The sequence below is a fragment of the Notolepis coatsorum genome, assembly GCF_963971535.1.
Source record: "Notolepis coatsorum genome assembly, chromosome: 3".
Classification (NCBI taxonomy): Eukaryota; Metazoa; Chordata; class Actinopteri; order Aulopiformes; family Paralepididae; genus Notolepis; species Notolepis coatsorum.
The window spans coordinates 38,355,910-38,369,471 of NC_140167.1; the positions used below are offsets into that span (position 1 = coordinate 38,355,910).

The 13,562-nt window shown below is 41.9% G+C and overlaps 2 protein-coding genes across 2 annotated transcripts in view; one reads left to right on the forward strand and one right to left on the reverse strand.

Moving 5' to 3' along the window:
- The window catches only part of LOC311225436 (photoreceptor outer segment membrane glycoprotein 2-like), a gene marked incomplete at both ends in the record, with an annotated part of 1,824 nt that extends 1,030 nt beyond the window's left edge, over positions 1 to 794 (forward strand). The window contains 2 exons of the mRNA XM_084310716.1: positions 1 to 3; positions 522 to 794. The exon at positions 1 to 3 is cut by the window's left edge and continues 244 nt beyond it. Coding sequence (XP_084166842.1) covers positions 1 to 3; positions 522 to 794 — 276 coding nt within the window. The remainder of the gene's footprint in view (positions 4 to 521) is intronic.
- Positions 795 to 7,493: 6,699 nt separating this feature from the next.
- The window catches only part of ubr1 (ubiquitin protein ligase E3 component n-recognin 1), a 59,629-nt gene continuing 53,560 nt past the window's right edge, over positions 7,494 to 13,562 (reverse strand). Inside the window, exons 44-47 of the mRNA XM_084311560.1 lie at positions 11,759 to 11,836; positions 11,424 to 11,594; positions 9,904 to 10,005; positions 7,494 to 9,386 (exon numbers count right to left, since the gene is read on the reverse strand). Of these exons, the coding sequence (XP_084167686.1) occupies positions 9,245 to 9,386; positions 9,904 to 10,005; positions 11,424 to 11,594; positions 11,759 to 11,836 (493 nt within the window). The 3' untranslated portion in view covers positions 7,494 to 9,244. The remainder of the gene's footprint in view (positions 9,387 to 9,903; positions 10,006 to 11,423; positions 11,595 to 11,758; positions 11,837 to 13,562) is intronic.

Below are 13,562 nucleotides of genomic sequence, written 5' to 3' on the forward strand. Positions count from 1 at the left end.
GAGGTCAGCACACACAAAACACTAAGACAACTCACTGACTACAGTATAATGATAGTATCTAAAAGCTTTTGGGCAACAACAATGATGGATGGAATTTCCCAAGGGCTTGGATCAGTGTTGTTGCATTGATTACATTGATTAAGATTTGAATTTGTATCCTGGATCTCATTCTGTTTCCTATTACTGCAACCTGAGACAATCAAACTGTCACTGTGGTCTCTGGGTGACTAGTACTGGTATTATTCATTAACTTTTCACATTTTCACTGCTGTCATATTATTTCTGGGTTATTAATGCATGCGTTTAGAGTGGACAATCCCCTTGTCCTTGTGCCCAACATTTCTACCACAGGCTTACAGCTACTATGTCATATAGATACTCTGATATACTACAGTATATATCATCATATCATATGGATGAGGAATCATAATGACTCAAACTAAATGATAACTTTGGTGTAGTTCTTGCACATGCAAGTATTAGATGCATCTTCTCAGTGACACCTGTCTCTCTGATTGCAGCTGTCAGTGTTGACGGGGGTACGCTACCTCCAGACCGCGCTGGAGAACATGCTGAGACAGGGGGACCCCGACTCCGAGTCAGACGGCTGGCTCCTGGAGAACAGCTTTGCAGAGACGGCCCGCACCAACTTCAACATCATCAAGAACCTGGGCAAGTGCAACCAGATAGACACGGCCAACAACGGCGACCCCAACATCAACATCCCCTGCACTTCCACAGCACACTACGGGCCGGACAATGTGCTGCCAAAGCAGATCCCTGTACCCAGTTGACCACCGTCCCGCAAAGATCTCACTCTACGGAACCCTTGATGACTGAAATGGGTTTCCGTTGTTTACTGTACAAGAACTGGAATTAGGTCATGAATAAGGCAGGTCAAGAACTCAAATTCTGCAATATCCATGGAAGGAAATAAGCATTTTGAGAAATGAAAATCTGCTGTAGTAGATTCACTATCTGCGATAGTAGGCTATGAGGTGTAAATAACAGAATTCAATTGATTTCTGTTTGTGGTGAAAATTATAGCAAGAGGAAACCACCACTGAGTCATTGTGTTTCCATGAAAGGACACATCGACATAATCTGAAATGCACAATGCCTTTGTGATTTTTAAATCATAAAATGTTTCATCCAATCATTATTTTCTCAATCAAGCTCACAACCTAGTAGTACCTTTCTTGTCATATGTACTGTAATCCTTTGTTTACAAAGGACATCTTTATGCCTATGTATGAATGAGTATCATGTATCATCATTGGTCAGTGATGATGCTAGAATCAAAATGGCACCAGAAGAAGATATCAAGGAGCAACGGTTGAAGAAAGGGAAATGTCTGTGTGATGAAGGGACATTTTCTGCCTGTTTTAATCTGACCTTTTGTGGTCCAGAAAAGCCTTGAGGTTCACAGCTATATACCAATAGTATGGGGTCCATAGAATACAACTTACTGACTAAATAAATTAAAATAATAATAATAATAATAATTTGTCCATGTGACCTCATGTTAAGCACATCTTGAATAACATGGATATTACTTACAAACTGACAAGCTAAATGACTCCACAGGATCTACATCTAAGGATGTTGTTAGTCACAATCTTGGCTTTTCTTGGTTTTCACAGGTCTAAAATGTGATAAACTACAGTGTGATGCTGTCCTTGGTTTATCACCCTAAAATCCAGGGGAAAACTCCAAATACACAGTTAGAAGATGCACAAATGTTCCCTGTTGGAACATGTCATATCAATTCTCAATCTTTTTACATTTGACATTTGAATTAGGTTTTCCCATGGTTTAGGATTAAGGTTAGATTGGATCAGGCTATTCATAATAATATAATGTGCAATATTTATTATAGGTGTTAGAAGCTAAGCAAGATAAATACATACACGGAATTATCCATAAGTGGTTGATTGTAGTGACTGCCTGCCTCCAGTAATTATTATCCGATGAATGTTCTTCTATGATGGAATGAGTGAGCAGCACATACTGTAGCTGTTTTGATAGAACCTACTGTGCTTGTTTTAGCTGGTTTGTTGTCAGTGAAGCCTTCAAACAGAATGTTCTGTGCATTGCAAAAGTGTATTCACATGTTGATTACAACTTGCTTGCTTTTCTCAGAACATGTGAGCATGTGGAGACTGTAAATTATAGTCCTAGCATGACTGTATATTGGAGAAAATGTGGCACAAGTGTTTCTTTTTTGTATGCCACTTAATACATTCAAAGCAACTGGCTATGAATTGTGAAATCCTTAACCCTCGTGTGGCGTTGGGGTCTGTGGGACCTGCTTCCAATGTTTAATGAAAGATAAATGATACAATGAATTCGTAGTTTTTTTTTTACCTGAGACTCATTGGCCTTGGCTCATTTTATGTGAAGAACAAAATAACACATTTTCATTGAGTGCACACTGGGTGAGAAACACAAATGTGAACAAAACACAAGGGTTAAAGGAGAACACCACACACGAGATAAAGGAGAACACCACACAAGGGTTAAAGGAGAACACCACACAAGAGTTAAAGGAGAACACCACACACGAGATAAAGGAGAACACCACACAAGAGTTAAAGGAGAACACCACACACAAGATCAAGGAGAACACCACACAAGGGTTAAAGGAGAACACCACACAAGAGTTAAAGGAGAACACCACACAAGAGTTAAAGGAGAACATCACACAAGAGTTAAAGGAGAACACCACACAAGAGTTAAAGGAGAACACCACACAAGAGTTAAAGGAGAACATCACACAAGAGTTAAAGGAGAACACCACACAAGAGTTAAAGGAGAACACCACACAAGGGTTAAAGGAGAACACCACACAAGAGTTAAAGGAGAACATCACACAAGAGTTAAAGGAGAACACCACACAAGGGTTAAAGGAGAACACCACACAAGAGTTAAAGGAGAACATCACACAAGAGTTAAAGGAGAACACCACACAAGGGTTAAAGGAGAACATCACACAAGGGTTAAAGGAGAACACCACACAAGGGTTAAAGGAGAACACCACACAAGAGTTAAAGGAGAACATCACACAAGGGTTAAAGGAGAACACCACACAAGAGTTAAAGGAGAACATCACACAAGAGTTAAAGGAGAACATCACACAAGTGTTAAAGGAGAACACCACACAAGGCGGCTGGGTGGCGCAGCGGACTAAGCGCTCATCACCAACGCGAGAGACACTGGTATCGAATCCGGCTGTCAGCGTTGCCTGACTTGCCTCCGGCTTGGCCGGCCGTCATACTGGCTCAATTGGCAGAGTCAGCGGGAGGGAAGCCGGTGGGGTGGTATTCTGGTCGTTGTAAACAGCGACTCCTACAGGTCGGTCAGGGCGCCTGCACAGCAAGGGAGGGAGATGGCGAGGGTAGTGTGACCTCCCACACGTTACACCTCGCCAATGAGAGTCCGCGCTGGCAGGTGAAAAGATGCTGCTGGCTGTCTCCTATGTCTCGGAGGAAGCATCTGATAGACTTCAGGGCTCCCTAGACCGACCAGTGGGGGGCACATGCGAGCAACGACCAGGAAGGAGAGGGGGGAATTGACATAACGACTAAATTGGGATGGGAGGAAAACACAGAAAAACAGGAGGAGAAAAAGTGGATAAAAAAAGGAGAACACCACACAAGAGTTAAAGGAGAACACCACACAAGGGTTAAAAGAGAACACCACACAAGGGTTAAAACTAACACCACACACAGGTTAAAGGAGAACACCACACAAGAGTTAAAGGAGAACACCACACAAGAGTTAAAGACAAGGGTTAAAGGAGAACACCACACAACAGTTAAAGGAGAACACCACACAAGGGTTAAAGGAGAACACCACACAAGGGTTCAAGGAGAACACCACACAAGAGTTAAAGGAGAACACCATACACAGGTTAAAGGAGAACACCACACAATGGTTAAATGTGAACACCACACAAGAGTTAAAGGAGAACACCACACAAGGGTTAAATGAGAACACCACACTAGGGTTAAAGGAGAACACCACCCAAGGGTTAAAGGAGAACACAAGGGTTAAAGGAGAACACCACACAAGAGTTAAAGGAGAACACCACACAATGGTTAAATGAGAACACCACACAAGGGTTAAAGGAGAACACACAAGGGTTAAAGGAGAACACCACACAAGGGTTAAAGGAGAACACACAAGGGTTAAAGGAGAACACCAGACAAGGGTTAAAGGAGAACACCACATAATAGTTAAAGGAGAACACCACATAAGGGTTAAAGGGTAAGATAAGATAAGATATTCCTTTATTGATCCCCTTGGGGAAATTCAGGCATCATATCAGCATAAACTTTACTTTAGGGGGCACAGATTGTTAACATAGCTCCTTGTTAGTTTGTATGTACCTACAGTACCTGACATGTCGTCAGCTTGTGACTGTAACTTGCTCTTGTTCGCGGACAACTCAGCCCTGCTGGTCTCTGACAAGAACAAGTTACAGGTTGAAAAAACCCTCAGCTCAGAACTCGGCAGAATCTGCACATGGCTCGCTGATAACAAACTATCATTACACCTGGGTAAAACAGAGTCCATTCTCTTCGGATCAAATAACAAACTCAGCAAGACCGACGGCTTCTCAGTTACAGTGGGTGACAATATTGTCACAAGGAAAGATGAAATTACATACCTAGGTTCCATCCTAGAGGCAAATCTTTCCTGTGACAAAATGGCATCCAAGGTAATAAAAAAAGTCAACCAACAAACTAGATTCTTGTACCGGATCTCCTCTCTGGTAAACAAGAATACCCTGAAGACTCTGGCAGGAGCACTCATTCAAGGGTACTACGACTATGCTTGCACCTCATGGTACCAAAGCATCTCAAAGGCACTAAAAACAAGATTACAAACATCACAAAACAAACTGGTCAGACTACTACTTGACCTTACTCCTAGAACCCACCTTACCCCTGCCCATTTTGACAACCTAGGATGGCTTAGAGTAGATGACAGAGTACAGCAACTTGCAATGGGCCTGGTCTACAAGATACACTATATGACTAAGGTACCCATGTACATGTCAAAATACTTCCCAAAGGTCAGTGAATACCACGTCACGACCACAACACCAGAGGGAGCTCCACAAATCATGTTAAACCCAGATTCGGCTCAAACAAGGGACTAAACACGTTTCGCAATTATGCCACAACAATGTGGAACGCCCTATCCAAAGCTGTAAAGGAATGTGAATCCCTACCCACATTCAAAACCGCTCTTAAAGAGCACCTACGGGAGGCTGCAATTCTAAACTGGCCACCGTAAATGTCCAAACCCCCCCACCCCCACCTAATAGACAGTCCCCTCTCCACCGTATGTATATATTCTCTCCCCACCTTATGTATATTTCTCTCCCACCCACCCACCCACCCCCTCCTAATGTACAGTCTCCTCCCCACCGTATGTATATATTCTCTCCCCACCGTGTGTATATTTCTCTCCCACCCACCCACCCCCTCCTAATGTACAGTCTCATCCCCATCATATGTATATACTCTCTGTCAGGATCTATGTGTAACAGTACTGTATATTTGCATATCATATATGTCACAAATGTAACAGTACAATATACCCGTATGTCATGTATGTCCCTATGCCATTAATGTCATGATGTCATATATGTTGTGTATGTCATAAATGTCACTATGAATTGAAATGGGGGACCCTGATGTAAACAAGACAAACGTCTTTCTCTGGTCTGCATCCCCTTAACAATTGTGTGTATTAAGCCGTACTGTATTGTACCCATTCTACAATCTGTTAAATAAAATGTTCATTCATTCATTCACACAGTATATACTATGACAGGCTCCCATTCAGACTCTGAGTCAGACATAAAGGGATTCTACCTTCACACCTCCATTCTGATCAGCCAGCAGATAAAATACATTCATGCTAAGTACATACTCCGCTGCCATTTCCCTTGACGAAGGTGCTGGCATTACAACTGGAGTTGTTGGTCCCTGGGCTCCGCACTGTGTGGCTGCCCCACTGCTCCTAATATAGTTAGGATGGCTCAAATGCAGAGGATGAATTTCCCCAAGGGGATTAATACAGTACAACCTACACTTAACAGTCCTCTTAAACACAGAATAAAACAGTTAACTAGGCCCTACTGAGCCTAGTTCCTGATCAAAACAATCCTGTGAGAAAGAGTCCTACATTATCATTTGTTCATGTTCAAAGTAAGAATATATATCCAATCCAACATCTATCCACCTGTAATACAGTTCCTCTGTACCGGGCTGTGGAGAAACCATCTACATTGCAGCTGCCAGGAATACGATGAGCTCAGTAAGGTACTGATTATAAGATTGAGAGCTTATTGTGGGAGAGCGCAATAAGCTGGGAGCAATGAATAATAGGTAAATGGGATTGGAATCAAAGTCAAAGTCAGCCTTTATTCATCATGGACGTATCATACAAGTACAATGGCATGGCTAGTCCCTCTCTAGACTGTGCATCAAATTAAAGATGAAGGGATAAGAGATAAAAAGATAAAGGAAACTCTTGAAAAAAAAAAACACAACAAGCCTCAATAGCAATAAGAACTCAATAAACTTAAAGCTACAATGTGTATGATTTTCGATTAGATATTCTTTTAGTTTGAATTTAGCTCCAAAACATATCTTAACATTGCCACACTAAAGCCTTATTCCAACAAAATTCCCTTTGAGCCTCTCTGTGAAACTTTAAAATGAAATACTTCTGCACTGCTGCTGCTGGTCAATGAAACTCGATCACAGTAGACCGTCAGTCAGAGTGTCTACGAAAATACATGTTTGGGGTAAAAATTCTAACAGAAAAATCTTACACATTGTAGCTTTAATAAAAGTGAACAAAACTATTTTTTAAAGGGGGGGGAGGAAATGTCTAATGTCTTTTGTGGTGTTTGTGTTTTTATTTTTGCTCTGAATTTTGTATTTATAATTTTTTTTATCGTTATTGTAGTATAGTCTTGTGATGTCTTATGTATTGTTTGTTTTGGCAAATTCTTTATAAAAGATATATTTGATAAACAAAATTTAAAACAATCCATAGGAGAAATGTTGCCATAACTCTAATTAAACAGCCTTGTGTAATAGGATCTTGAAACTAAGACCAGTAGAGCAGCATGTAAAATGTGCAGCGCCACAATATTAGTAACCGATCCTTCATCTCTCGATAGGCGCGTGAGGCTCACAGGGTTGGACCAATTCACTCTTGCGTTTAAACAATTAGAAAGTTAAACAGAAATTGCTGTTTACTTGCTGATGATAGAACATCCTTTCTAATTTACTTGCCAATAGGTTGGATAGTACAAACTTTTTTTTAGTATTTGAATTTGAAAGAAAATCCACTTTCTGAATTCATCCCAGCCATGGTGACAGGGCAGCATGTGCGGTTTGCTACTAATTTACAAGGATTCAGTGAGAACAAATGGAAAGACATAAAGACTCAGTTTAAAACAGGTGTATAGGAACAGATTAACTGTAGATAATATCTTTATTTAAACAGCCTGGAAGTCATATATAGCACTGTTCAAGCAACGCCAAAAGGAGAAATCAAAATAAAATATGCACATTTTCATGAAAAAGTCGATGTACAATTGTCAACTCCCCAATTTAAATGATATCACGGTACCTTACTAGTACCTTATATATTCTCAGATAAAATGTACATAATATTGTCTTAAATAGAGTATTGAAATAGTGATGTGCTCCTATTAACTTGTTTAATTCAATTGTGTATAGAGTATATGTACTGCAGTTACACTGGTTTGAAGCAGTCGCTGGTTATGACTGTCTGCATTATACCATACTATTTTGTGCACAGTGAAATGTGATTACAACATTACCTGTATGACAATGTTTCCTTAAAAGGCCCAGTCAGTGATATTGACCATGTCAATGTGTGGTATGTTCATACATTCTTTACGTTCTGATCCATAGACGGAAAATATGCTTTTTGAAACTTTCTTGTAAATCAGATAATGGGTCCGTTTTAACAAATGTCATTACCAACGTAAACAAACCTTTTACGGCCATAAAGTACAGCACATACAATTTTTTAAAAGTGATATCTACTGTGTTAAGTACTTGTATCAAGAGCTCAGTCAAGCAGCAAGGGAATGAAAACATGTCTCCATTGCCATTTAGACATTTCTGGTGGGGGGGGGGGGGGGGGCTACCCATTTGTTCACACTTGGATCACTGAATGGGCCTTTAAACAATTATTTAAAAGACTAAAATGACAGGTAAACATGGTGAACTTATCAGGTTGGTATTATAAGGTATTTCTTGATAAGACATTCCTATGCAGAGAAGGACCCATTCTCATAACCGTTAAATGCGTCCTTTTTATTAATTCAGGCTCCTTGAGTAACCATAGCGATAAAAGACACATGGCATGTGTTCGGAAAAATTCTGGTGCCAAAATAGCCACACATATATTCAATGCATCTAGATTTGGATTTTCAAGATAATTCAAAAGTAATACAGAATTATTTCTTAATACATCTTTGAAAATTAAATGTATCTATAACGGTTTCATCCGATAATATATGGTATATAATTGAATAAGGGTCCTGGTGGGTAACATTGGTTCTGGGCCATTTGAACCACCTAACCCGATAGATAACACAACAATAAAACAGGAAGTATGATCCCATAGCCGTCACCAAAACATCTCCAATGGGTCACTCTTAAGTCAAAAAGAAAGAAAAAAAAATCCTTCATCTTATAACTTATGTTTAGTAAGTAACAGAAAAGAGAGAGGTTGCAGAAAGAATTCACAGCATTACATGGGAGAGATTTTACATACAGATCTGATAAAAAGAAAATAACTGGTATCTGACGATTTTCCTTTCCTTTTTTTTTTTTTAATGAGCCTCTTCAGGAAAGAACACGAGGAGAAACTCGTTCTCACAGCAGACAAATCGAAATAAAACAAGGCGACTTGGGTTCCGCTCCTCTTCCTCTTCCTCCTCCTCTCCGTGCCTCTGCGGCTATCAGGCTTCCCTCTGGGGGTGTCAGCAGGGAGGGAATGGCTGTTCAGGGCTCCTTTGATCCCAGAGAGAAGCGCTGTTTGTGTATGGAACTTATCTGCATTGTGTGTGTGTGTGTGTATGCGTGTGTGTCTGTCTCAGGAGCGCTGCGGCGGGCTGTGCTCTGTACGGCTGTGCCCTTCACTGCCTTGGCTCCAGCCAGTAGGCCTGGGTTGCTCCTCACAGCATCTGCCACTCGAAAGCGAACATGACGTTGACCACCTCCAGGCTACGGGCGATCTCCTCCAGGATGCAGTGTTGCTGCCACAGGTGGTGGAGCTTCCTGTAGCGCTCCGGACAAAGGTGCAGTGGATTGCCCCTCCTGAGGAGGATACATAAAATACATAAATATAAACAAATAAATATATATATAAACAAATAAAAACAAAGACATAGTGTCATTGACCATATTCACATGTTGGCCATTTTGCTCTTATGTCATACTCGGGTTCTCTTTCCACCCTGTTCCCACCTTGGATGGGAACTGACATTGGTCCATAGATGCAAAGTGCATCATTTGCGATATGGTTTTAGAGAAATATTTCTTTTGATAAAAAAAAAAAAAAATTTCTTTGAAAAATATTGTTCACACTATTTATAGACGTTTCAGTGGACTTGCGGTGCTAGGGAACATCTTGGACTGCATACTCTATAATATTATTTCAATTGACTCATCTCAAGCCCCACCCTCTTTTCTTGATCCTCCAATCACAACAGGTGTTGGGCTTGAGATAGGTCATTATGTAGAATGAAATAAGTACCAGTTCCAATGGACGGAGCGAAGTTCAAAACACATGAAAGCAGCCGAAAACAAAAGCAGAGAGGATCAAGTGCGTTACCCAAGCTGAGGGTCCGTTTCACCGTAGTCATCCAGGTAAGGGGCGGGGTAAGTGCTTCCTCGGGTCTTGCTGGCCATCAGTACTATCTCACACTCTCGTATCCTGAAAACAGAAAAATACAACACCCAGGTTTAGCCTGAGGGCTACATCGATCCACTGTGCTGGTCTGTCTGCGTCTGCTTTTAATTATTGTTCAGTTTGTTGGACAAGACTGATGATGAGTCCGTCTCCGACAGATTTGCATCCGTTTTGACAGACCGGAAAGTTCAGAGGATCAACTTTTGGAACTGACGGATACTGTAATTGAAAAATTAACCAACAGACCGTAAAATCTCCGTTTTGTGATGGATCAACGTAGCCGGGCTCTGACACACATACGCAATGGCACAACAGATCCCAAAGCGCACAGAAAACATTTTCCCCCACTTTAAAAGACAAAACATGAGCATGGTAGCGTAACAGGGAGTCTGGGATATAATTCAATTCTGACTCCTGAAGAGGCAACAGATGAGAAACGGAGAAAGGAGACATACTGTATACATGTACGTAAAGATCACCAGGAGAGTTACTCTTTAACCCTTTCACTATCACACTACAAAGGGATAACCTTGCACTACCACACTACAGAAGGTTAACACTTTCTCTAACACACTACAGAAGGTTAACCTTGCACTACCACACTACAGAAGGTTAACACTTTCACTACAGAAGGTTAACACTATCTCTAACACACTACAGAAGGTTAACCTTTCACTACCACACTACAGAAGGTTAACCTTTCACTACCACACTACAAAGGGTTAAAGCTTTCACTACCAGACTACAGAAGGTTAACCTTTCACCACCACACTACAGAAGGTTAACCTTTCACTACCACACTACAGAAGGTTAACCTTTCACTACATAAGGTTAACGCTTTCACTACCACACTACAGAAGGTTAACCTTTCACTACCACACTACAGAAGGTTAACCTTTCACTACTACACTACAGAAGGTTAACACTTTCACTACTACACTACAGAAGGTTAACACTTTCACTACCACACTACAGAAGGTTGACCTTTCACTACAACTACAGAAGGTTAACGCGTTCACCACCACACTACAGAAGGTTAACATTTTCACTACCACACTACAGAAGGTTGACCTTTCATTACCACACTACAGAAGGTTGACCTTTTACTACCACACTACAAAAGGTTAACCTTTCACTACCACACTACAGAAGGTTAACCTTTCACCACCACTACAGAAGGTTGACCTTTCATTACCACACTACAGAAGGTTGACCTTTCACTACCACACTACAGAAGGTTAACCTTTCACTACCACACTACAGAAGGTGAACCTTTCACCACCACACTACAGAAGGTTAACCTTTCACCACCACACTACAGACGGTTAACACTTTCACTACCACACTACAGAAGGTTAACACTTTCACTACCACACTACAGAAGGTTAACCATCTGTAGTGTGGTAGTGAAAGGGTTAAGCTATCAATTATTTGTCCCCCACCTGAGGAACATGCCCACACCGGCACCGCAGGAGGCAGCGTGGGCTGTGCAGGCCCCCACATAATCCCCGTCCAGCTGGGTCTGGCAGCAGGAGCTCTGGGAACACAGCATGGCTCCACAGAACAGGCACAGGGTGGGGTGCTTCCTCTCGTCATCCGTGGACCTGGGACACCTGAGAGCAAAGGGACAGGAGGGAAGGGACGGCTGAGGGTCGACTGTGGAATGGACCTATCTCAAACCCTGCCTTCTTTTCCTGTGATCCTCCAATCACAACTGTTGCTTTGGAAACATCATGGTTACATGTAGTGCCGGTGATGCTTGGTGGTAGTTTCTTACTGAAAGTGACTGGCTTGATTGAGGAGGGCGCTGTAGTCTTCGGGAAGCTCAATCAAATGATTCCTTCTCCTGGGATACCTGCAGGAACATTCAGATTGGTATCAAAGTGCAGACATGTGAATACATAAGTGTGAGACACTTTATTGCAAGATGTTAACTCATTGGGCGCCAATAACGAGTATACTCGTGTTTCGCCGCCAACGCTTAAGCGCCAATAACGAGTATACTTGGGGGCGGTTGGGTAGCGCAGTAGAGAATGCACTCGCCTACCACCGCAGAGACTCTGGGATCGAATCCAGCTGTCAGCGGTACCTCCTGCTTGGTCAGTCGTCCCTACTAACACAATTGGCAGTGTTAGCGGGTGGGAAGCCAGTGGGGTATGTGTCCTGGTCGTTGTAAACTGCGGTTCCTACTGGTCGGTCGGGGCGCCTGTTCAGCAGGGAGGGGATCGGGGGAACTAGCGTGAACCTCCGCACGCGTTACATTCCCCCAGTGAGAGTCCTCTCTCTCAGGTGAAAAGAAGCGGCTGGCTGACTCCACATGTATCGGAGGAGGCATGTGGTAGTTCTACACCCTCCCTAGGCCGACAGTGGGGCAATGCGCGCAACGACCAGGACGGGAATTGGCATAACGACTAAATTGGGATGGGAGCAAAATTACAGAAAAGTGAGAACAAAAAAATAAAAAAAAAATAACAAGTATACTCGTTTTTGGATCCTTTGATCTTTTTCCTTTGATCCCGATTCTAAACACTCAGCCGGAGCTCCCTGGCTCATCTGCCTATGTTGAAATTGCAATGACGATCGAATCTCGCCAGGTGGCAGTATCGCCTACCTTATGAACATGCATGAGCCAGCTATTAGTGTGTTAGTGCCAGCCCCCAAACAACTAGGTACTCGTTGTGAGCAGCAGTAAACAGGACACGTTCGACAATCGTGATCGCCTAGAGCAAACTATTGGATATTATGAAAAAGACAAAATGGATTATATGGATGATGATTATGGACGATAATGTGCATTTCCACCAGACTGTTGGACTAAGCACTACTGGTAAAACGTAAAACAACTATAACCAAACCGACCGATGAGGAAACCTATTCGGCTCTGTCTATAGTCTGGCCCGAGCAGATGAAGAAGACGGATGAGGGCTACCTAACGTTTTATGTATTGATCCTGTTCTGATTCAAGACACTTTTGGACTTGAACTGAGAAATGGAGTACCTCTAAACCAAAGGTAACATCTATTTTACGTGTAGTTTACCGAAACTCCATCATAAAACATGCGTTTATATGATCGCAGCGTCGGATAAACGACCCCCCCCCCCCCCCCCCGCTTTGTGAAGAAACAAGGTCATGTGTTTATCTTTGACCTGGCAATAATATAGGTTTCAAGCGAGCAGCCGCAAGACACTATCTCACGATCTAGAAAACCAGCCTGGATTATTTTTAAACGGGGCAATGTTTATTTTGGGATTGTGAACGAATGAGGGTATGTAGAAACTAACGCTATTTTACATGTTTGACTATAAATAGTGTTTGTCAAATGAGCCATACTATTGTCTCCATAGCTATAATATAGAATATACAATAGCTCCGCAAAGATAGTGAAATATCGTAGAAATTGTCAAAAAAAGCTGGCGCCAGGCAGTACAGATGGGGAAAGGGTGTGGCGCTCAATGAGTTAAAGGGGCACTTTGAAAAAAACTAAAAAAACAATGCCGATTTATTTTGCACATAATCTCATACATCCAAAAACTCTAAACTGTTTTCCACACATTAATTATTATTATTTTGTATCCTCTTT